This window comes from Podarcis melisellensis (assembly GCF_964234715.1).
Source record: "Podarcis melisellensis genome assembly, chromosome: 6".
Lineage (NCBI taxonomy): Eukaryota > Metazoa > Chordata > Lepidosauria > Squamata > Lacertidae > Podarcis > Podarcis melisellensis.
Window position 1 is genome coordinate 45,836,068 of NC_138538.1, and position 21,900 is coordinate 45,857,967.

The following is a 21,900-nucleotide window of genomic DNA, read 5'->3' on the forward strand; positions in this document are numbered from 1 at the left end:
TTCTTTGCTTAATCTTTTATTTTAGTTCTGTTTTCTGGATGTAAATTAACCCACCCCCAACCCCAGCTACTGGTTAGGTGGGAAGGAGGAAATAGGCAGTCACAATACAGCTGCCTGTATTTAGATGTGGGTAAAAACTGTCAATCCTAGTTTGTTTCAGTTTCTCATTTTTCCAAACTAAAGTTCAGTTCCCCACGTTTTGACAAAAAAGTCCTCATGAGAACTCACCAGCATTTCAGTGTTAATTTCTCCTTTTTGAAAGGCAATTTTGCCTCCCACGTACATTTTAACACAGTGTATTTCCCCTAATATTTACATTTCTCCTACTATAGTGTGATTTTGAATGTTATGTTCAGTGACATGAACGTTTCCTGCACCTTAGTGGGTGCTTCCATTGCAAGGCTGGAGAACAGCACTGTAAAACTCAGAGAGGTGCAAATATTGATGGTTTGGTCCCCATGTTGCCTCTGAATGTTTTGTTTTTGCTTTGGATCTCACCATACAGACTGCTTGGCTGTGCACTGTGTTTTGCAGAAGTGGGCTGAATAATGTCATTCTAAAACTGCTTGTCTTTTCTGAGGCCAGAGCTTGCCCGAGTCCCAGCAAGGAGCAGATCCTTCCTCAGTCTGGGCCCTGCTTGAGAGCACCGAATCTCATGGTGTCCTACCTGCTTCCACCTGCGACTAGCAGAAGAGCTATGAGTGAAGCTAAGCAAATGCCTGTACAGCACAGCCAAATGCCCTGCCGTGCAGAATCAGCGATGGAGCCACGAGAGGCTCCCAGAGGGCTCCCAGTCAAGTGTCTCAGCTCTTTCCGTGGCAAGATCAGTGCAGGCAACTGGAGGATTCCACAAGATGCAGACTTCCAGGCAAGCCTCAGGACAGACTCCAGCAGCAGCAGAAACCAGGTCATTAACTACCAGATTACTATTGTTGTTGTTGTTGTTGTTACAGATCACGTAGAGTAGGGCCAATGTTCTGGGCAATTGTCAGGCAAGGAATGTCTAGAGTGAGGAATTATCTCTTTATTATCAAAAGTAGACTTAGGAAATGGCATGTCTATCAGTCCAACCCCTCTCCGCTGTTCCTAGGTGTGCGCCCAACGAGGCAGTTGCAGCAACGGAGAGGCCCCACCCACAACCTAAGTTGATGCATCTTCCCAAGCAGGTGCAGACTTTGTCTACGCAAAACCATTTTCTGCTCCTTCTGCTCCAGTCCTCTTCTGGTCCTGGGAGAGAGTGGAGCACGAGAGGTGGGGGCAGGAGGAGGAGGTGTGGCAGCCAGAGGTGCCGTATTGCGCCCAAGATTGGGGAGGGGGGCGTCATGCATCGTGTGTGTGAGGCGTCATGAATGCAGTGCATGCATGATATTGCATCGTCAGGAGAAGGCTGATCTCAGAGCCCAGCACGGCACAATTCCTCTCTTAAGCTCAGGAGGAGCTAGCCACTGAACCATGCTGGCCTCCTCTGCCCTCTCAATATTGAGGGGTCTCGGCCCCCTGCCAGCAGATATTGAGGAGGCCGAAGACACCTCCACCCCTGGGGGTGGACACACCCTCAACTCTACACCTGCCTGACTTATCTTTCCCTCCTCCTGCACCTGTTTTTCTTTTTTAATGCTTTTTATTGGTTTTTCATTTCAAACAAATACAGCAATATTCAACAATCATCTGCCCACTTCCTTACACAACACTCTGCCGAGCACTGACTTCCCTCCCTCCCTTTAACAGGTTTTCTTTTTTCAGTCTCCTTTCCGCTGTTTCTTGTTTTATCCAGTCCACGTCGTAAGATTTATTTCAGTCTTCAGGTTTCTACAGTTATTATTTATGTAATCCATAAATTTACTCCAATCTCTTTGGAATTTTGTTTCCTCCTGGTTTCAGATCCTGCAGGTCAGTTTTGCTAGTTCCGCGTAATCCACCATTCTCATCTGCCACTCCTCCACTGTTGGTAATTCCTGTACTTTCCATTTTGGGGCTAACAAAGTTCTAGCAGCAGTTGTAGCGTACATAAATAACCTTTGGTCTGCTTTTTCTATTTTCTCTCCCATCAAGCCTAGCAAAAAAGCTTCCTGCTTTTTTGGGAAAGTATATTTGAACATCTTTTTCAATTTGTTATAAATCAATTCCCAGAATAGTTTTATTTTCTCACATGTCCACCACATGTGGTAAAAATCTCCATCCTTCTCTTTACATTTCCAGCATACTCATCCTATACATTTTTGCCAATTTAACAGGTGTTAAGTACCATTGGTACATCATTATCATTATATTCTCTTTTAAGGTGGTACATGCTGTAAATTTTAAACTGGATATAGTATGGGACGTGAGTAAAGTGGTAATGAGAGGTTTTCTGATACAGAAAAATAGCTTCAAAAAAAGAAAGAAAGAAAGAAAGAAAGAAAGAAAGAGAGAGAGAGAAAGAAAGAAAGAAAGAAAGAAAGAAAGAAAGAAAGAGGAAATCCTGACTCATCTCATGAAAAATGAGGAAAAAAATTCAGTAAAACCTAAAGATGAACAAATAAAACAAACAAACAGGACCATCACTCAGTGATAAAGGACTTGCTGTGCATGCAGAAGGTCCCAGTTTCGGTCCTTGGCATTTCCAGATTGGACTGAAAATGTCCCTTATCTCACATCCTGGAGAGCCACTGGCTGTCACTGTAAACAGTACTGACCTAGATAGACCAATGGCAGGACCCTGTATGAGGCAGCTTTCTATGTTCCTATGAATATGCATAATTGTGTACACACACAAACACAGCCTTAGTTAGAGAACCCAGCCCTACTAATCTGCAGTGCCCCCACTGACAGGAGAGCAGGGTCTACTCCACTGGGCTCATGCTTAATCCTCCCCATGATCAAACAGTTTCTCTTTATACACACAGGAGCCAGAAGAGAAAAAAATAGCATTGGAGCTCCTGCAAACAGAGCAGGCCTATGTCAGCCGCCTTCATCTTCTGGATCAGGTAGGTTTGTTACAGGCGACAACAGATTTATGAGCTTCTGATTGACACATGATTGCGCATGCACACACCGGTCGTCACCGAATCCGGATGTATCCCTAAAACATCACTGAAAGGGTGGAATGGGGGCTAGGCAGACTGCTTTACACGCTGATGCATGCAGGGGGTCCAGAATGTAACCCCAGTGCAAAATGAGGATTGCCTGTAGTTTACTTGACAGGGGCGTGCTAGGTAATGGTGTTTTTGTTTCCTGAAATGGGGGTGGTAAACCAAATAAGTTTGGGAACCTCTGCTCTAGAGGGACAGGTGAAGGGAAAGTTCACTTTGAAAAATTGTGCATGCTAAAGTAAAAGTGCATGGAAAAGCTGGTGAATTTGCAAAATAAATGAATAAATCACAAGCTGATGCAGAAATGTAGATGACTGAACTTAAGGCTGGGAAAACGAGCAACTGAGAAAACCCAAAACTGACAGCTTTGTCCATCCCTGGGTTCCAGGTGTTTTTCTCAGAGCTGCTGAAGGAAGCCAGGAGTGGAAGAACATTCCCAGAAGAGGTAGTGAAAATGATATTCTCCAACATCTCATCCATTTACCAGTTCCATGCTCAGTTTTTCTTGCCAGAGCTGCAGAAACGTATGGAAAACTGGTGAGTTGTGGCAGCCATACCCCTTTCCCCATTGCATTCCTGGAAAGGGAAGTGAGAGTGGTGGGGTGAAGGTTTACGCAACTGAAACCAACTGTTGTATTATTTGAAGTCTAGAATCTGAAAAGATACCGTACAAGAGGTCTGTGGAAGGGTCACTTGGAGTTAAAACCTTAATTCTTTGTCCCACCATGAAATAGATCTCTATTATAGGTTTTATAAGGGACACGGGTGGCGCTGTGGGTTAAACCACAGAGCCTAGGACTTGCCGATCAGAAGGTTGGCGGTTTGAATCCCCGCGACGGGGTGAACTCCTTTTGCTTGGTCCCTGCTCCTGCCAACCTAGCAGTTTGAAAGCACATCAAAGTGCAAGTAGATAAATAGGTACCACTTCAGCGGGAAGGTAAACGGTGTTTCTGTGTGCTGCTCTGGTTCGCCGGAAGTGGCTTAGTCATGCTGGCCACATGACCCGGAAGCTGTACGCCGGCTCCCTCGGCCAATAAAGCGAGATGAGTGCCACAACCCCAGAGTCGGCCACGACTGGATCTAATGGTCAGGGGTCCCTTTACCTTTATAGGTTGTGCCATCTGACAAAGGACTAATCTTGGTGTGAAACAATAGATATTACATACTTCCTTTGTCTGCAAAGGGCACTTTGGCAAACATTTGCCTTTATAGAACAAAGACTTGCAATTATATGATGAAGGGCAATGCAGAAATATCTTAGATAAATAAGAACTAAATCAGCAATACTTCTCGCATGTATCTGTTTGTCTTCCTGTGATGGGAGGACGTATGAGGACAATCATTTCACTTCCTAGCTTTTTTCTTTTTTACTGAAGACGTTAATAAACAGAGACAGCCAGCATTGCTTGTGCTGTGATGTATTGTTAAAACTGTGTAGAAGCTGGGCAGCATCCAGCAGGGACTCCTGCAAGTGTCACAAACCAGTGCCAGCGATGCTTGGGCATTGCAAATGAGACCGGGATAGAGGCAGACAGGCATTTCCCAAAGCATCTTCCCTGGACCATTTTGGCTGCCTTTCTAGAGATGTCAATAGTACACCTGTTCTCTGGGCTTCTGCCTGCAGGGATTCCAATCCCAGGATTGGGGACATCATCCAGAAGGTAGCCCCTTTCCTGAAGATGTATAGCGAATACGTGAAGAACTTTGACAAGGCAGTCGAGCTGATCACCACGTGGTCCGAAAAGTCCTTGCCATTCCAGGAACTCATCGCAAGCATTCAGGTGAAAATTATTTTGCTATTCTTTCATAAAATGTTTATACTGCTTGTTTCGGGTGGGGGAACACAATGAAGTGGTTTACAAAAATAATGAAAGAGCGTCATTCTCAATTAAAAAAAAATTGAAACCTTCAAAACATAATTAAAATCAATGATAAGCCAGAGAGAAACACTGATAAAAACACATGTCAAAATTCTACATATCTAGGCAGGCTCACCTGAACAAAAATGTTTTTATTATTATTATTTTATTTTATTTTATTTTAAATTTTTATTAAGCATATACATATAAGAAAAATGTTTTTAGCAGACTCTGACAAGAACAGGGAACACATTTTCTTCTCCTTGAGAAAATACTGGAAGGACACCCACTTCTCCATCCAGACTAGCCTTTCTTCACCCATTTTGCCTAGCCTGGTGACTAATGTCTTCTACACCAATCTTTAGCCAGCTTCTCTCAGCTGGGATAATAGGCTCTATAGTTCTTTCTGTGCTTCTTGGTGGGCCCTCTACCCCAGGTCTCAAAAGATTGCGTTGGTCCCATGTCTCACGTTCTTCCTGAGACACTGGACTCCTTCTGCTGCAGTGGCTGGGAATTTCTTGCTTCCAGAGGACCTCAAACATTCCATCGCTGTGCTGTAGAAAGACTTGAACCAAAGCATGAAATTTCTTCCATCTGTTACACCACCAAGACATGATAGATAAGCCTTCACCCAGCTGGTACCCTCCAGATGTTTGGCTTACGACTCCCATCAGCCTCAACCAGCCCAGGGGCTGATGGGAGGTGTAGTCCAAAACATTTGGAGAGCACCGTGTTGGTGAAGGTTGTGGTAGATGGTCATCTTGGTTTGTGAAGTGGTGAGGCCAGCCAAGTATCTGTAGTTTAATGTTTATACACTCATGTCTATGATGCCTTCTGCTTTCTCTTTCTGCTATTGTTACTATCCTGAGCAGAGACGGGAGATCTCAGCCAACTTAACCTTGCAGCATCATATGCTGGAGCCAGTACAGAGAATCCCTAGATATGAACTCCTTCTGAAGGATTACATACGAAAACTACCTCCAGAGGCACCGGACAGGGAGGATGCACAGAGTAAGAGCTCCATTCGGTCCGTTCTGTGATGTGGGCAAAGAAGGAAGTTGACAGAGGAGTTGTTTTCTTGGAGGAGACTGTCCTTTAGCCGTGACACACATGTACCTGCTAGTTGAGCGATTCTAAGGCTTTCATACCAGGGTTGATTTGAAATTCCCCTGCTAGGCTTGTGCCTCCTTTCTCCTGCTCAGTGCCATGCAACTGCTAGAACCTTGGGAAAGTGTTGGAGATTGGGGAATGAGCTTACTGCATGCATTCCATTCAGGTCTGGACTTCTGTTGCTTTAAGAACTACAGAGACAGAAGGTCCAGTAATGTGTCACTGACGTCATTGTTTTGAAAACTCCCTGCACCTCCTAAATATGATCCTGGTTCATCTATATCTTTTTTATTAAATTTAAATGTACATATGCATAAGGTAAAGGTAAAGGTACCCCTGCCCATACGGGCCAGTCGTGACTGACTCTGGGGTTGTGCGCTCATCTCGCTTAAGAGGCCGGGGGCCAGCACTGTCTGGAGACACTTCCGGGTCACGTGGCGAACGTGATGAAGCTGCTCTGGCGAGCCAGCACCAGCGCAGCACACGTAAACGTCGTTTACCTTCCCGCTGTAAAGCGGTACCTATTTATCTACTTGCACTTAGGGGTGCTTTCGAACTGTTAGGTGGGCAGGAGCTGGGACTGAAAGACGGGAGCTCACCCCGCCGCAGGGATTCGAACCACCGACCATACGATTGGCAAGTCCTAGGCATTGAGGTTTTACCCACAGCACCACCCACGTCCCTTAGATTTATTCTTAGCACATATTAAAATACCAGTCCATGGCACCAATGTAATTTTATCATGGGGGCTGTGGGCACAAGGGGAAATACTCAAAGTCGCACAGAGTGCCCCTCCAGTGCTGCCATAGCAAGGAATACAGATGTGTAAATGGGTTGTGTGAGAGAGCCCTGAGAGTTTAATGTTTCTCTGGTGTTTTTGCAGAAGCCCTGGAAATGATTTTCACTGCAGCCAAACACTCCAATGCTGCCATTGCAGAAATGGTGAGTGCACTGACCTCATGCGAGTGACTCCTTGCAGCCAGAGACCTTTGCAACGGAGCTGTTTGGTACCTGTCTTGTTCATCTTAATACTGATGGTCCTGCAGGAACGACTCCAGAACCTTTGGGAGGTGTATCACAGGCTGGGGCTTGAAGACGACATCGTGGACCCTTCCAATGAGCTGATAAAAGAGGGACCCATTCAGAAAATCTCATTCCGGCACAACAACACAACAGAGAAATACCTGTTCTTGGTAAGAGATTAATCAGGTTGGGGGATGGTGGGAAGGGAAGATAGCAATACATCACTCTTGGGCATCTGTGTTCTTTTGCACAACTCAGAGCAGTTGTGCTGCTGTTTGGATAAAAGAAAGAAAGAAAGAAATATTTAGGAGTTTGGAAAGATATGCAAGTGTGATGGGACGATGAGCTGCTTGTGCGTAAAATGCAAGTCCCTCAGAGTTTGATCAGGTTTTCAAACCTCTGCCTGTGACGGAGCCCCTCCAGCATGGCTGCGTCAATCACTAGTAGAATCCGAAAGTGGCTGCTTTCGGAAACGTTTCCAACATAAAAGCTCCTTAACGGAAACACGTCGTCTGGCCTCTCGGCGTGACAGTTTCCGTCGAGGTGTGGGTGTCCCTATAGGAGGTCCTGAGACCTCCCCACTGGTTTCGCTTGAAGCGTCTCTGAGCCATCCCTCCGACTCACTTTCCCTTGGAGTTCTTGCTCGCCCTCTACTGGTTCCCTCTTCCGCTGCTACTGCTCTCTCAACCTCAGGGAGCCTTTGCACCTGCGGCGCTTTAGATGTCAGTTCCCTGACATCCACCTCCCCTCCAGGGCCCCCTTCACCCCCTCCCGTCTCCTCTCCTACTGGCGGTGAGGAGGTAAAACCCCTGAAAGAACCTCCCTCATCTTCCGACGTCGCGAACACTTCCTTCCACTTGTTGCTGTTCCTACTCTCTAGGTACTCTTCGTCATCAGAGTCCACTCCATCTTCCAACTCCGACTCCGTGAACCCTTCCATTTCCTCTTCCTCATCGGTGGTGCCGAAATACTCCCTCCTAAACCTTGCTATAGGCTGAGGTTTCCTCGGGAACCTTTGGTGGAACGTTTCTGTTAAAACCTCGTCATTGACTTCCTCTGCACTTACCCAGGTGTTTTCTGACTCCGGTTCCCCTTCCCACGCCACCAAATACTCCACCTGATTACCCTTCCACCTGGAATCGAGGATTTCCGCTACATGGTTGCGGCGTTCCCTCTCTTCCAAGGCTGGTCCCCTGACGTGCTCCCCTTCACGTCCCCCCCTGTATGGTGACAGTAACGACCTGTGGAACACTGGGTGCAATTTCATGTGGTTGGGTAATCGGAGTTTGAAAGCTACCGGGTTGACCTGCTGAATCACCTCAAAGGGTCCCAATCTTCTGGGTCTCAGTTTCTTACAACCCCCTTTGAACGGCAACCCTTGGGTTGACAACCACACTTGATCCCCCACCCTTATGGTTTCACCTTCCCTTCTGTTCTTGTCTGCCTGCTTCTTATATTGTGCCTTGGCCCTTTCTAAGTTGAGCTGGAGCTGCTGATGGATGGCTTCCATCTCTTCTACAAAATGTTCAGCCGCTGGAACGCTCCATCTCTCCCCTCCTTCCCCTGGAAATGCCCTGGGGTGACACCCGTAATTAGCCAAAAAGGGACTCATCCCTGTGGACACATTCTCCGCATTATTGTAGGCAAATTCTGCCAACGCCAACTTTTCGACCCAATCGTTCTCTCTGTCATTGACATAACACCTAAGATATTGTTGAAGAATGCCATTTGCCCTTTCCGCCTGCCCGTTGGTTTCAGGGTGCCGGGCAGTTGAAAAATTAACTTCCACGTGTAGCAAGCTCATGAGCTTCCTCCAGAACCTGGAAGTAAATTGTTTGCCTCGATCTGAGATCACCCTCGAGGGAGCCCCGTGCAACCTAAAGATATGTTCCACAAACAACTTCGCCGTTTCTTCCGCTGTGACTGCATGTGAGCATGCTACAAAATGGCACATCTTAGTTAACAGGTCTACTACTACCATGATGGCTGTTTTCCCCTTGGACCTTGGCAGATCCGTCATAAAATCTATTGATATCGCTTCCCAAGGCCGTTCTGGTGTGGGTAAAGGTTCTAATAACCCTGCCGGCGCCCTTCTTTCCCCTTTGGCTCGCTGACATTGGTCACACCCTCTTACATACTCCCTTACATCTTCCCTCACCTTAGGCCACCAAAATTCCCTGGTAACCAACCACATGGTTTTGTGTTGCCCAAAATGTCCCGCCGTGGGGCTATCATGCAACTGCTTGAGTACTCTCCCCCTCAATTCACCTTCGGGTATATACAGTGCCCCTTTGTAATACAATGCCCCATTTCTTTCCTCAAAACCTCCGGGGCTCTCGCCCTCCCCCCTGAGACCTCTGAGCTTATCCTGGGCATATTCATCATTTTCCGTTTCCTCCACCAGTTCCCGTTGCCCCACCAGCGCCGCCCCACACACCCAGCGGTCCTCCGGGATGACATGTCTCTCTTCGATCACCTCCTCCCCTTCCCAATATTCTGGTTTGCGTGAGAGCGCATCCGCCCTGACGTTTTCTGGGCCTGGCACATAACAAATCTCAAAGTTAAATTTGGAGAATTCCTGTGCCCATCTCACTTGTCGTTGGTTGAGCACTCGAGCTGTTCTCCAATACTCTAAATTTTTGTGGTCGGTGCACACTTGCACCTTGTGTTGTGCCCCAATTAATAAATGTCTCCACCTCCGGAATGCTTCGTGAATGGCAAGTAGTTCCCTGTCATACACCGTGTAATTCCTCTCGGACTTATTCAGTTTCCGCGAGAAGAATGCACACGGTCTCCACTCCGACGCACTCCTCCCCGGTTGAAGAAGGACCGCCCCTATAGCCCGGTCGGATGCATCTGTTTCCACTCTCATGGGTTTTTGTAAATCCACATGCAGAAGTTGTTCTTCCGAGGCGAAAGCCCTTTTCAGTTCTTCAAAGGCTCGATCCGCCTCCACCGTCCAAACAAATTTCTTCTTGCTGCTGAGGCAGTCGGTGATGGGCGCCGTCAAGTGGGCAAAGTTCTTGATGAACTTCCGATAAAAGTTCCCAAACCCCAAGAATCTTTGCACGTCCTTCTTGGTCTTCGGTGTCTTCCATTCCAGTACCGCTTGAACCTTGCCTGGATCCATGGCCAATCCCTTGTCTGACAAGCGGTACCCCAGGAATTCCACCTCCTTGGTATGAAACTGGCACTTCTCCAGTTTCACCCACAGCTGGTTGGCTTGCAGCCTGCCCAACACTTCTCGAACGTCCCTCACATGCTGTTCCTCATCTTCCGAATACACCAACACGTCGTCTAAAAAGGCCACACAGTTCTTGTAGAGCAAAGGTCCCAGAACGTGGTTTATAAAAGCTTGAAAACAGGCGGAGCCCCCTTGTAGACCGAAGGGCATAACGAGGTATTCAAAGGCTCCCAAAGGGGTAAACATGGTGGTCTTCCATTCATCTCCCTTCCTTATGCGTATCAGATTGTACGCCCCCCGCAGGTCCAGTTTTGTAAAAATCTTTCCCTTCCTTACTCTGGTCAAAATGTCGTCAATTCGGGGCATAGGGAAAGCCAGGGGCTCCGACACTGCATTGAGGCCCCTAAAGTCACACACCAGTCTCGGTTTGTCTGTGTTCTTTTTGTCCACAAAAAACACTGGGCTGCCCCCCACCGCTCGGGACTCTCTGATGAAACCTCGCTTCAAGTTTTTGTCAATGAACTCCCTCAGCTCCTGCATCTCCCTGTCTGACATGGCGTACAGCTTGCCTACTGGGAGTTGGGCCCCTGGGAGTAGGTTGATTTGACAGTCAAAGGGTCTATGCGGTGGCAGTTTGTCTGCTTCCCTTTCGCTGAATACGTTGCTCAGATCTGCGTATTGCGGGGGCACCTTCCCTTTGCCCATCACTTCCATCCCCGCTAGGGTGACTCTGTCTCCTCCCGAGACCTTCCCCTCCTTGCAGTGTTCTAGGCAATGCGCTGACCCAAAGGAGACCACCCTCTGATGCCAGCCCACTAGCGGATCGTGTAGCGCCAGCCAGCTCATCCCAGGATGGCCACATTAAACGCTATCTGTTCGGTGTGCCTTGCCACTCTCATTATCATCGGGACAGTCTGTTGGCTAACTTCTCCCCCCAACAGCTCTCTGCCGTCAATCGTAGTCACCTGCAAGGGGTTACTTAAAGGGATGGTCTGTATCTGGTGCTCAGCTGCAAACTCCTTACTCATGAAATTACAGGAGCTGCCTGAATCCAAAAGCGCCTTGACCTTTAGTGGGTGTCCGTTTGGCAGTTCTAGTAACACCTCTATCACTAAAGCAGGTCTGGGAGGTTCTGGCATGGGCACTTTCATTGCTCTTTGGCCTGGCTGCTGTGCCCCGACGGTGGCAGCCAGGCGTTGGCTTTTACTTGCTCCTTGCTTTCCTCTTCCTTTCCCCCAACAGCTCCTGCCATCCCTTGCCATTCCTTTCTTTGTGGGCAGACTCTGGCAAAGTGCCCTGGCTGTTGGCAGAGATAACATCTCTTGGCGCTCTTTCCCTCCTTCTTCCGCCCTTCACTGGGATTTGAAACTGCGCGCGCCCGCGCTGTTCCAACTTCCATCGGCTCTGCCGGCGGGAAAGATGGCTCTGGAATGTCTGGAATGCGGAACTCCCTCCAACGGTCTCCTTTCCCTTCCCGCCTTTCCAAAGCCCTCGCCTCCTGGCGCGCTCCTATGGCCAGCGCAGATTTGGTTAATTGGTCCATAGACTCCGCCCTGGGCCCCCGGGAAAGCTCATCTTTGACGGTTGAAGAAAGCCCCTCTTCGAAAAGCATTTGGATGGGCTCCGCCGATAGGTCCCACCCCAATTTATGAATCAGCATAGTAAATTCAGTCCAGTACTCACGGACAGATCTGCTTCCTTGCTGGCAAGCCATTAACTGCCTTCGCACCACCCCCTGCTCAATATCGCTGGAAAACATCAGGTCCATGGCACGAAAAAACTTCCTCGTGTCCTTTAAGATCTCATTATTCGCTGCCATCAGGGGTCTAACCCAATCTTTCGCCCCGGATTCGAGATGGCCAATCACATACGCCACTCGCGATTCCTCGTCGGGGAAGTCATCAAACTGCAAGTTTAGAGCGTATTGCATCTCTGTTCTAAAGGCATGATAGTTCCTGGGATCCCCCCCGAATTTCTGCACCAATCCTGGTACCTTTCTGGCGAGCGGGGTGGTTTTCTCCTTTCCCTTTTCTGCATCCTGAGCCCTCCTCTCCTCAAGCCTCGCCGTTTGCAGCGCCAACTGGATCTCCAACGCTCTGTACCTTTCTTCCAGGCTTGGACCCCCTCCAGCTGCTCCTGCACCCCCGGTTCCTGCTGGGTTGCTCATGATGCTTCTCTCTGCACAAGCTGGCTTTCGGTGACTTTCGGATTGCTGTGATGGGACGATGAGCTGCTTGTGCGTAAAATGCAAGTCCCTCAGAGTTTGATCAGGTTTTCAAACCTCTGCCTGTGACGGAGCCCCTCCAGCATGGCTGCGTCAATCACTAGTAGAATCCGAAAGTGGCTGCTTTCGGAAACGTTTCCAACATAAAAGCTCCTTAACGGAAACACGTCGTCTGGCCTCTCGGCGTGACAGTTTCCGTCGAGGTGTGGGTGTCCCTATAGGAGGTCCTGAGACCTCCCCACTGGTTTCGCTTGAAGCGTCTCTGAGCCATCCCTCCGACTCACTTTCCCTTGGAGTTCTTGCTCGCCCTCTACTGGTTCCCTCTTCCGCTGCTACTGCTCTCTCAACCTCAGGGAGCCTTTGCACCTGCGGCGCTTTAGATGTCAGTTCCCTGACAGCAAGGTATGTCTACAGTGTATAAAGGTAAAGGTACCCCTGACCATTAGGTCCAGTCGCAGACCACTCTGGGGTTGCGGCACTCATCTCACTTTATTAGCTGAGGGAGCCGGCATACAGCTTCTGGGTCATGTGGCCAGCATGACTAAGCTGCTTCTGGTGAACCAGAGCAGCGCATAGAAACGCTGTTTACCTTCCTGCCGGAGCGGTACCTATTTCTCTACTTGCACTTTATGTGCTTTCGAACTGCTAGGTTGGCAGGAGCTGGGACCAAACAACGGGAGCTCATCCCGTCACGGGGATTTAAACTGCTAACCTTCTGATCGGCAAGCCCAAGAGGTTCAGTGGTTTAGACCACAGCGCCACCCACGTGTATAGTGTATAAAGGTAAAGATAAAGGTACCCCTACCCGTACGGGCCAGTCATGACCGAATCTAGGGTTGTGCCCTCATCTCACTTAAGAGGCCGGGAGCCGGCGCTGTCCGAAGACACTTCTGGGTCACATGGCCAGCGTGACGAAGCTGCACTGGTGAGCCAGCACCAGTGCCGCACACAGAAACGCCGTTTACCTTCCCACTATAAAGCGGTACCTATTTATCTACTCGCACTTCAGGGTGCTTTCGAACTGCTAGGTGGGCAGGAGCTGGGACTGAATGACGGGAGCTCACCCCGCCGCGGGGATTCGAACCGCCTACCTTACGATCAGCAATTCCTAGGCACTGAGGTTTTACCCACAGCACCACCCGCATCCGTATAGTGTATAGGGAAGGGCAAATAATAAGAGCCTTGGATCTGATTCCCTACAAAGAAAGACTTAAAACTCCTGAGACTTTTTCATTTGGACAAAGGTGACTGAGACTGTGACAGAGGCTTACAAAGGCGGTGGCCTTATGCATATCCACATGGGAGCAAACCTCACTGGATGCAATGAGACTTGCTTCTGAGAGTAAGCATGCGCTGGATTGCACTGAAAATTATGTGCAGTGTGGAGAAAATAGATTGAGAAGTTTCTCTCCCTCTCTCCTTATTCTAGAACCTAGGAAGACAGTCGGCCAATGAAACTGATTGGCATGGAAGCACTTCTTCACCCAAATAATTTTTGGAATTTGCTGCCTCAAGATGTGGTGGTGGACATTAGCTCAGATTAGTTGAAAAGGGAATGAGAAGAATTCATGGAGGATAATTTACTCAGTGGCCACTAGTTGTAGCCATGGTGGCTATTTGAAACATCTAGGCTTAGAGGCGATATGTTCATGAATACCATCTGCTGGGGGAGGGGGGCAATAGCAGAGCAGGGCTATTGCCCTCCTGCCTCTGAAGTGCATAATCCAAATGATAACTGTATTCTGATTTTCAAGCAACTAGTGAGAATGAGAAGTGTGCCAGCAATAAATCGCCCCTTCCCTGCAGTAGCCAAGTACCTCATTAGCTGATGGAAGTTGGTGTCTAGAATATCTGGAGGACATAGCACTAAGTGATACATGCACTGGGTTCTTTCCTGACCCATTGGTGGCAACAATTCCTACTTCTCTTGTTTGCAGTGGTTCATATTCTGAAGTCTCTAGTCTTCAGAGGGAGAGATTAACTGAGACAAACCATTATTGTATTGACTGCTTCATTTGACATTTGCTCTCTTCTTTTGGCCCTTCTTTGTTCAGACTTGATGTGCCCCCCTCCCACCAATCCTTTATCCTTTCCCACCTCTTGTCTCTTTCAGTTCAATAACTTGCTGCTGTACTGTGTGCCAAAAGTCATCCAAGTGGGCGCAGCGTTTCAGGTGCACAGCCGGATCGATGTGGAGGGCATGAAGGTCAGAGAATTTCATTGCAGGTTATTCCTTTTAATTATACTCGTGGGGTGGGATGTCCACAGGATGGCGACATCTGGAGAAACATAAAACAAAAATATAACAAGCAGAGCAGGAAGCAGAGTACCCCCCCCCGAAATACACATATGTAGGGGGGGGGGGATGATAAGGGGAGGAATGCAGTGTGGTGTTAAAGAGATCACAGTCTCAGTGCAATCATTTCTGCTTGCTTGAAGGAACAATATTCCTTCTATTCTCCCTGCACCCTGTTCTGGGTGTTCTCCTGAACCCCCCTCAGCCAATTTGGGGGTGTTTGTGTTTGCAGGGAGGAAAGCCCCCTTGTGCTAGCAGAAGTATTTGAGTGGGCTTTCGCCTGCAGGAGCAGCTAGCTGAATCTGGCCCATGGTTTTATAAATGCTACCCAAGGAAGGGTATGGCATATATCTGACCATATTGGGACTTTTAAATATTTGTGTGCTTCAGGTGAGTTGTCCTCATTCCCCTCCCTGCCAAACTTTTGCATGTGGATTGGTTCAGGGGTTTGCTTGCTGCTCTCTTCCCTTTGATTTGTTGATTATTTACTTAATCAAATTTGTAGCCCATCCCTTCAACTTCCAAAAATTACCAGGACAGCTCACGGAACAAAGCACGAAAAAATAAAATTCACTGTTTGTGTGTGAAAATATCCAACACTTGCATTACTCAGAGTAGACTGACTGAAATCCCGTTACTTAAGTGAGAGGTGCAGACTCCTTGAAAGACCCGTTACTAAAGTCCATTGATCTCAGTGGTATGGATGCAAATTGAATATGACAGCAGTGGAAGCCATCAGAGAAACAGCAGCAGCAACTTTTGACCCACATCAGTGCTAATTGTTTTACTTATCTGGACTTGCAGGTTCGGGAGCTGAATGATGTGCAGTTTCCTTATGCTTTCCTTGTATCAGGGAAACAACGAACTCTAGAATTGCAAACCAGGTAACTGACATAAGAATTTTGCCTTTTCTGATTCTCATGCAGAACGATGAGGGCTATTCTTCTCTAACAGGTGACTTCTCTTTCTACGCAGGTCCCAGGAAGAGATGAATGATTGGATAAAGGTAACCCATGCTTCTACCCTTTACCCTACATCAAGGTCCTGCCCCGTGAGAAAAACAAAGTGTTTGCCCTTTTTAACAAAATCAATGAAATCGTAAATGATTATTAAAAGAACTTGCTGGGAGGAAAAGAGTAGGTAACGTTTGGTATGGGGACAGGGAGGAGGGGGAGAGCTTAGCACCCCTTGACTGCCAGCTCCCCACTTCCATACTTCAGAAGTGAGTGGGGCAGATGTGGCTTCAACCACTTGCATGTGTGGCTTGAGCCTCAGAGCTTTATTTCAACTTCTGCTTTTCTTCTCCAGGCCTTTGAGTCTGCCATTGACAAGAAGGAGAAAAGCAGTGGGACCTTCAAGGTGGCAATCCAAGGGCCGGAAGCCGAGATGCAAGATTTAACTGTAATCCTCCTGACTGTACTCACTCATGGAATTATAGAATCATAGAATTGTAGAGGTGTCCAACCCTGTGCAATGCAGGAACCCACAGCTAAAGAAACCCTGGCAGATGGCTATCCAAAACCTTCTGTGAAGGACAGTTCACTACTCTCTGAGGCTGCCCATTCCACTTCTCTATTCCTCCTCATGTCTCCACCTCTCTTCTAAAAGCATTTCCTATATTATTTTAATTATTTCACAAAATGTATAGATCACTTAATAGAACAAAAGACCTCTAAGCAGCTTACTTTATCCTGTCATTTTTAAAAATAAAAATAAAAATACCAATAAAGCACACACACACAAGTTACATGAAAAATATAAGATAAAATGGGTAATCTTAAAACACTTTTGTCAAAAATGACGTGCTAAAATGACATGCCTAGGTAGGCTTGCTGGAATAAAAAAGTTTTGAGCCAGTGCTAAAAGCAATACATGCCTGCCTAATAGGAAGGCCATGAGTGAACATTCTGAAATCTGCAACAGGGAAATGGAAAGTGTGTGATGATTGGAGGACAAGAAAGAGGAGTGGAATGTGCAGGAAAGAGGTAATTATACCTAACAAGGCCCTGGCAGTGGTGCCAAGCAATATGGAAGAGGCTTCATACTTGTCTGTGTCCTGGACCCTGTGAGCTGTAGCCATAATTGCCTTCATTGCCAGAGAGTCCATCTCAGTGGTTCTTTGATTCTACCCCCCTTCACACAGTACATACCGGTAGCTTAATTGTGGAATTCGCTCCCACAAGACGTAGTGATGTCCTGGATTGCTTTAAAAGAGGATTAGACAAATTCCTGGAGGAGAAGTCCTATCAATGACTACTAGCCACAATGGCTCTGTTCCACCTCCACTGTAGGAGGCGATATACCCCTTAATACTAGTTGCTGGGAACCATAAGTTGCTGAAAGCACTGTTGCACTCAGGTTCTGCTTGTGGGGGGTTCTGCTTGTGGGGGCGGCCCGTGCATTAGTTTGTATTTTGCTTCAGACAGCAGATCCACCCCTGCCATTATGCTGTTGCCAGCCCGGCTGACATTGACTTGCAGGCTTCCCATAGAACCTTAGTTGCCACTGGGAGAACAGGATGATAGACTACATCACCCTGTGATCATATCCACCAGGGTATATCTTCACGTTCTTATGGTCTGTTTTACCCTCAGCATTGCCAGTTTGATGAGCTGGGCAAGCGGGCTCCTCAGTGGATCAGGGACAAGCTGGTGACCATGTGCATGCGTTGCAAGGGCCCGTTCAATGCGATCACACGCAGAAGGCACCACTGCCGGGCCTGCGGCTATGTGAGTACACCTCCTCCGAGTTCCTTTGGGTAGGGCAGCCACATGGAAGGGCCTTGGGACTCCAAGTTGGTTTAGGGCCAGTCCAAAGAACTGATCCCAAGAGCGACCATGCTTGGTCCAGCCGCATCTGGGTGCCAGTGGTGGTGGGGACAGATGCTGAACTCTTCCAGTTCTGTGTTCAGCTTTGGTTCAGGTCTTCTTTAAAGAAGAATGGGGGTTTCCTCTGTAAATCTACACTGCAGCAACCCTTTGGTTCCTCTCCTGGAGGCAGGTGGTGTGTGGCCGGTGCTCTGAGTACAAGGCCGAATTGCAATATGACAAGAGTGGGCCCAAACGCGTCTGCGTGGAGTGCTACATCTTCCTGACGGGGCATTTGTTGCCCGATGAGCGGCAGGCAAGGCATAAAGGCATCCTGGAGGTGAGGAGGAAGCAGAGCTGAGACGTCTCCATCCTCTCTGTCTCAGTCAATTGCCCGTCCCATTTCCTGCCTTTCCTCCACTTCAGCCATGGCTTGGTCACCTGTGCTGGATTTCCTCCTTTCAGTCCATTCAGGTTCCTCAAATTAGGCAAGTAAAGTAAGTAGGAGGTAATGCTTACACCTAATGGAACGGGATGAAACACTGGAGTGTCCTGGCAAATAATGGCTCCCTACAAGCATCTGCTCTATGCAGCCTACATATTTACTGCCGGAAATAGCGATGGAACCTGGTTGCCACAGAAAAGGTGTGAAGTGGAGCTGAAAGACAGGGGACAAGGGAGTGAGAGGGACTCTGTCCATGGTACTGAAGATTGAAAAAACCAATAGACTAGACCTCCAGCCCCTATTATGTTGACACAAGGCACTGAAGGTTTTCTATGTATTATTTATTTATTACATTTATAGCCCATCTTTTAATCACTGGAGCTCAGTGTGGCTTACGTAGTTCTCCCTCTCCTCCTTTATTCCCCACAACAAGCCTGTGAGGGAGGTTAGGCTGAGAGGGAGTGTTGTGGATGAAGAAGAGTGGTGGGAGGCACCAGTCAGGAACGCCCCCCCCCAGGGAACCCCCAGAGGAAGAATGCTCAGAGACAGGGGATTAGTGGTCAGAGGGAGACTCGGAGGAGGAGGTGTCAGCAGCAGGACAGGAGACAGGATTTAGTGAATGTGAAGAAGCCATGGCAGAGAGCAGCTCACAATCTGGTGCTGAAGCATAGGCTGGAGGGAGGGTGGCCAAGAGGCAGAGTAGAGACAGGCTGCAACCAGCTCCCCTTCCCACTTGTCTCCTAGAACTCTCAGAGAAATGAAATGGGCAGAGCAGGGACTGGTTGTGTGCAGACGCAGCCTGAGACTGCGTTGGAAAGACCCTGGAGAGGAGGAGTCCTAGTGGGCACAGGGAAGGTGGGGACCTTCAGTCCTTGCAACTGCTTCATCAGGACAAGGCCTCCTAGAAAGAGTTGCTGAGACCACTAGGCCTGAGCTGTGGTTGTTTCCTTGAATAAAGAGTTTACTTCACTGGCCCAGGGTGAGTTATTGCTTTGTTGATGACCTATGCCTGACTCCAGCCCTGACAGGTAGTGCCTGGCCCAAGGTCACCCAGTGAGCTTCATGGCCAAGTGGGGAAACAAACCCTTATCTCCCAGGTCCTAAGCCAACACTCTAATCACTGTACCACCCTTACATTATGACCTAGAAAGGAGTGAAAACAGTCATTCTCCCTGTCTGTTTTATCCACTGGTGCAACCAGGACCAGGGTGGAATCTACACACATATAAAAAACACTGTGAAAATGCTTTTCTAAAAAAATGTTTTGAAAAACACATTGAATTTTGCATAGCTCACTATCACCATCTAGTGTCCCATTTGTATATTGCACTTTACACCACTTTTAAAACGTTTTATCTGCAGCTGTGCAGCTGAGTCCCTGAACTGTTTGTTGTGTTCTATTCTGTAGATTGCATTCTATAGACACAGGAGCCAGTAGGAGCCTCTGAGCTAAAGAGCATTAAGGGAATGGTGTGGTGTTTTTGTTTAATTGGCAGAAAGAGTCTGCAGAAATATCGGGGCAGAGCCTGATGTGCAGTTTCCTGCAGCTGTTGGATAAGAACGGAAAGGGGAGCATGCGTGGCTGGTTTGTGATCCCACGAGATGACCCTCTTGTGCTGTACATTTACGCCGCACCCCAGGTATGTGTGGGCTTATGGAGAATTTGTTCTTGTGTGGAAGCTCAGATGGTTCACAATGGGCGTGACTAACCTTTGGCCTTTCAGATGTTGCCAAACTACAACTCCCATCATCCCTGGCCATTGGCCAAGTGGGCTGCATCTGATGGGAGTGGGAGTCCAACGACACCTGGAGGGGCCACACTGGTTCTCCATCCCTTGAGGGTACTTAATTGCCAAGATATCCCAAGCTGCTGTTCTGCGTGCTCAGTACACAGGCCCACCATAAACAGGAGCAGAGGCTCCCAGCTCTTCCTCTGGCAGTTCCTGATGGGAGAAACCTTGAGTGCAAAAATGGCTAGAGAGGAAAGGCTTAAGCGACCGCTTCCCCTGCTATTTCTCTGCTTAAATTACAGTGGCCTCTTGAGGCTGCCTTTGGTAAAAACCAAGAAATAACCACATTAGTGAGAAGATACATGCAGCTGCATGCCATGAATAATTTTAGTCCTTGAACATTGCAAAACCAGCTCACGTTGACAACAAGCACCCTGTTAAACAGGGAGCAGCTCTGGGTGGTTTTGTAGAGTCGGTTTGGAACATCTGGAATTGCTTCCTTTTGAGTCTCTCGTCCCCCTCTCTTCCCACTTGCCTCCCAGGACGTCAAGGCTCACACTTCCATCCCCCTGCTGGGCTACCAAGTCAAAGAGATGCCCCAGAGCGACACCCGTCACATCTTCCAACTGGTGCAGTCCAAGCAGGTCTATACGTTGGTGGCAGAGACGGAGGAGCTGAAACAGCGGTGGATGAAGGCCATCACACACTCGGCTCGTGGGGAAGAGGAGGAAGACTCGTTTGATGAGCTGGAATGACTGGAGCCTTGCTGAGAGGCTGTTGCATATCTTGAGCCGCCATTTCAACATCTGTAAAATGAAAACAGTATTTGGATTCTTTTAAAAACTATTTTTTTCAGCTGTAACTTTCCAACCAGTTTTGTAAGTCTCAGTATTTCCGCCTAGCTCAGATTTCCATAGTTTGCTTATGAGCCTGTCAAGTGGAATTGTGTCAAAAGCATCACTCAAGCCACACCCAGTACATTGTTAGAACTAGAGACTTGACAACATTTGCGGATGTGTCTTCCCATTCACATGCTCACCCACACACCTAAACATTGCTGCAAACGGGATTTCCTATACTGTATGCACCTAGACTCCCACTAATTCCCTATAACCTGGCCAGCAAAACTAACATCTTCCTAAGGATGCTGCCCCTGGACCTCTTTATGCTGCAGAATCTAGATGTTCCTTTCCATCCCAGCCACAAAAAGAACAGCAGATGCACTAAGAAAGCTTCCATTAGCCTGATGTGGGAATGGGGACAGTGAGAGAAGCTTAGACTCCCTTGACTTGTGTCTACCAGCAAACGTAGGTGAGTTCTTTGGCCCATAAGAACAGAATGGCATAAGAAGAGCCCTGTCTCATCCAAAAACTCATCTAGCCCAGCATCCTGTTCTCACAGTGACCAACCAGTCTCCCCCTCCTGCTGCAACCTGCTCCCCTCCAGTCTCCCAAAACACACACAGAAATGAAGAGGGTGGAGCAATGAGAAAAAGAGATGACAAAGCTTTCAGCTGCTTGGGAAGGAACTGGGAGAGGAGCCTTAGAGAGTGGTCCTCACAACTGCCTCACTGGGGCAAGACCTACTGGGATGGGTTGCTGGGGCCACTAGGGCTGAGTTGTTTTGTTTCTTTGAATAAAGAGTTAGCTTCACTCACACCAGTGTTTTTTATTGCTGACCTGCTTCTCACGCCGGTTCCTGACAGATTGAAACTACAACATGAAAAACCCAGTTATAAACTAGGCATTTCTCTGAGGCATGCCATACCCACAGCAGTGGCCCATCTGAGGAGTGCAGACAGGGCAGTCCTTTATGTCACCTGGTTCCAAATTGTTTAAGACTTTAACTTAAGGCTTGGTTAGCATATTGGAAGTCAGTGCAGCTTCCTCAGTGGGGTACCACAGTCAACAATCTAGCCTCTGCTTTCTGCACCAGATGCAGCTTCTGGGTTGAGCCCCACAGAGAGTGCATTGTAGTTTTCTTCTTTCGTGATCACTCATAGCCGAGTAAGATTGTCTTCCATGAACCTGGTCTTAACAGTGAGTCCATAAGTGACTGTGGAGGCCAATTCTGGATCCACACGTCCTTCCACAATAGGGACATAGGTTTCCAGGTGGGAGTTGGTCACAGTGAGGGTTTGCCAAGCGTGCC

General features: G+C 48.1%; 1 protein-coding gene across 3 annotated transcripts in view; it reads left to right on the forward strand.

The window, feature by feature from the left end:
• FGD2 (FYVE, RhoGEF and PH domain containing 2) overlaps nt 1-21,407 on the forward strand; it is a 28,475-nt gene extending 7,068 nt beyond the window's left edge. For all 3 annotated transcript variants that reach the window (XM_081914500.1, XM_081914501.1, XM_081914502.1), the window contains exons 2-16: nt 586-907; nt 2,886-2,966; nt 3,460-3,608; nt 4,696-4,852; nt 5,803-5,941; nt 6,924-6,982; nt 7,087-7,233; nt 14,585-14,677; nt 15,572-15,651; nt 15,743-15,773; nt 16,076-16,168; nt 17,362-17,496; nt 17,768-17,914; nt 19,516-19,659; nt 20,292-21,407. In XM_081914500.1, coding sequence (XP_081770626.1) covers nt 586-907; nt 2,886-2,966; nt 3,460-3,608; nt 4,696-4,852; nt 5,803-5,941; nt 6,924-6,982; nt 7,087-7,233; nt 14,585-14,677; nt 15,572-15,651; nt 15,743-15,773; nt 16,076-16,168; nt 17,362-17,496; nt 17,768-17,914; nt 19,516-19,659; nt 20,292-20,504 — 1,990 coding nt within the window. In that variant the 3' untranslated portion in view covers nt 20,505-21,407. The remainder of the gene's footprint in view (nt 1-585; nt 908-2,885; nt 2,967-3,459; nt 3,609-4,695; nt 4,853-5,802; nt 5,942-6,923; nt 6,983-7,086; nt 7,234-14,584; nt 14,678-15,571; nt 15,652-15,742; nt 15,774-16,075; nt 16,169-17,361; nt 17,497-17,767; nt 17,915-19,515; nt 19,660-20,291) is intronic.
• Nucleotides 21,408-21,900: the final 493 nt, after the last annotated feature.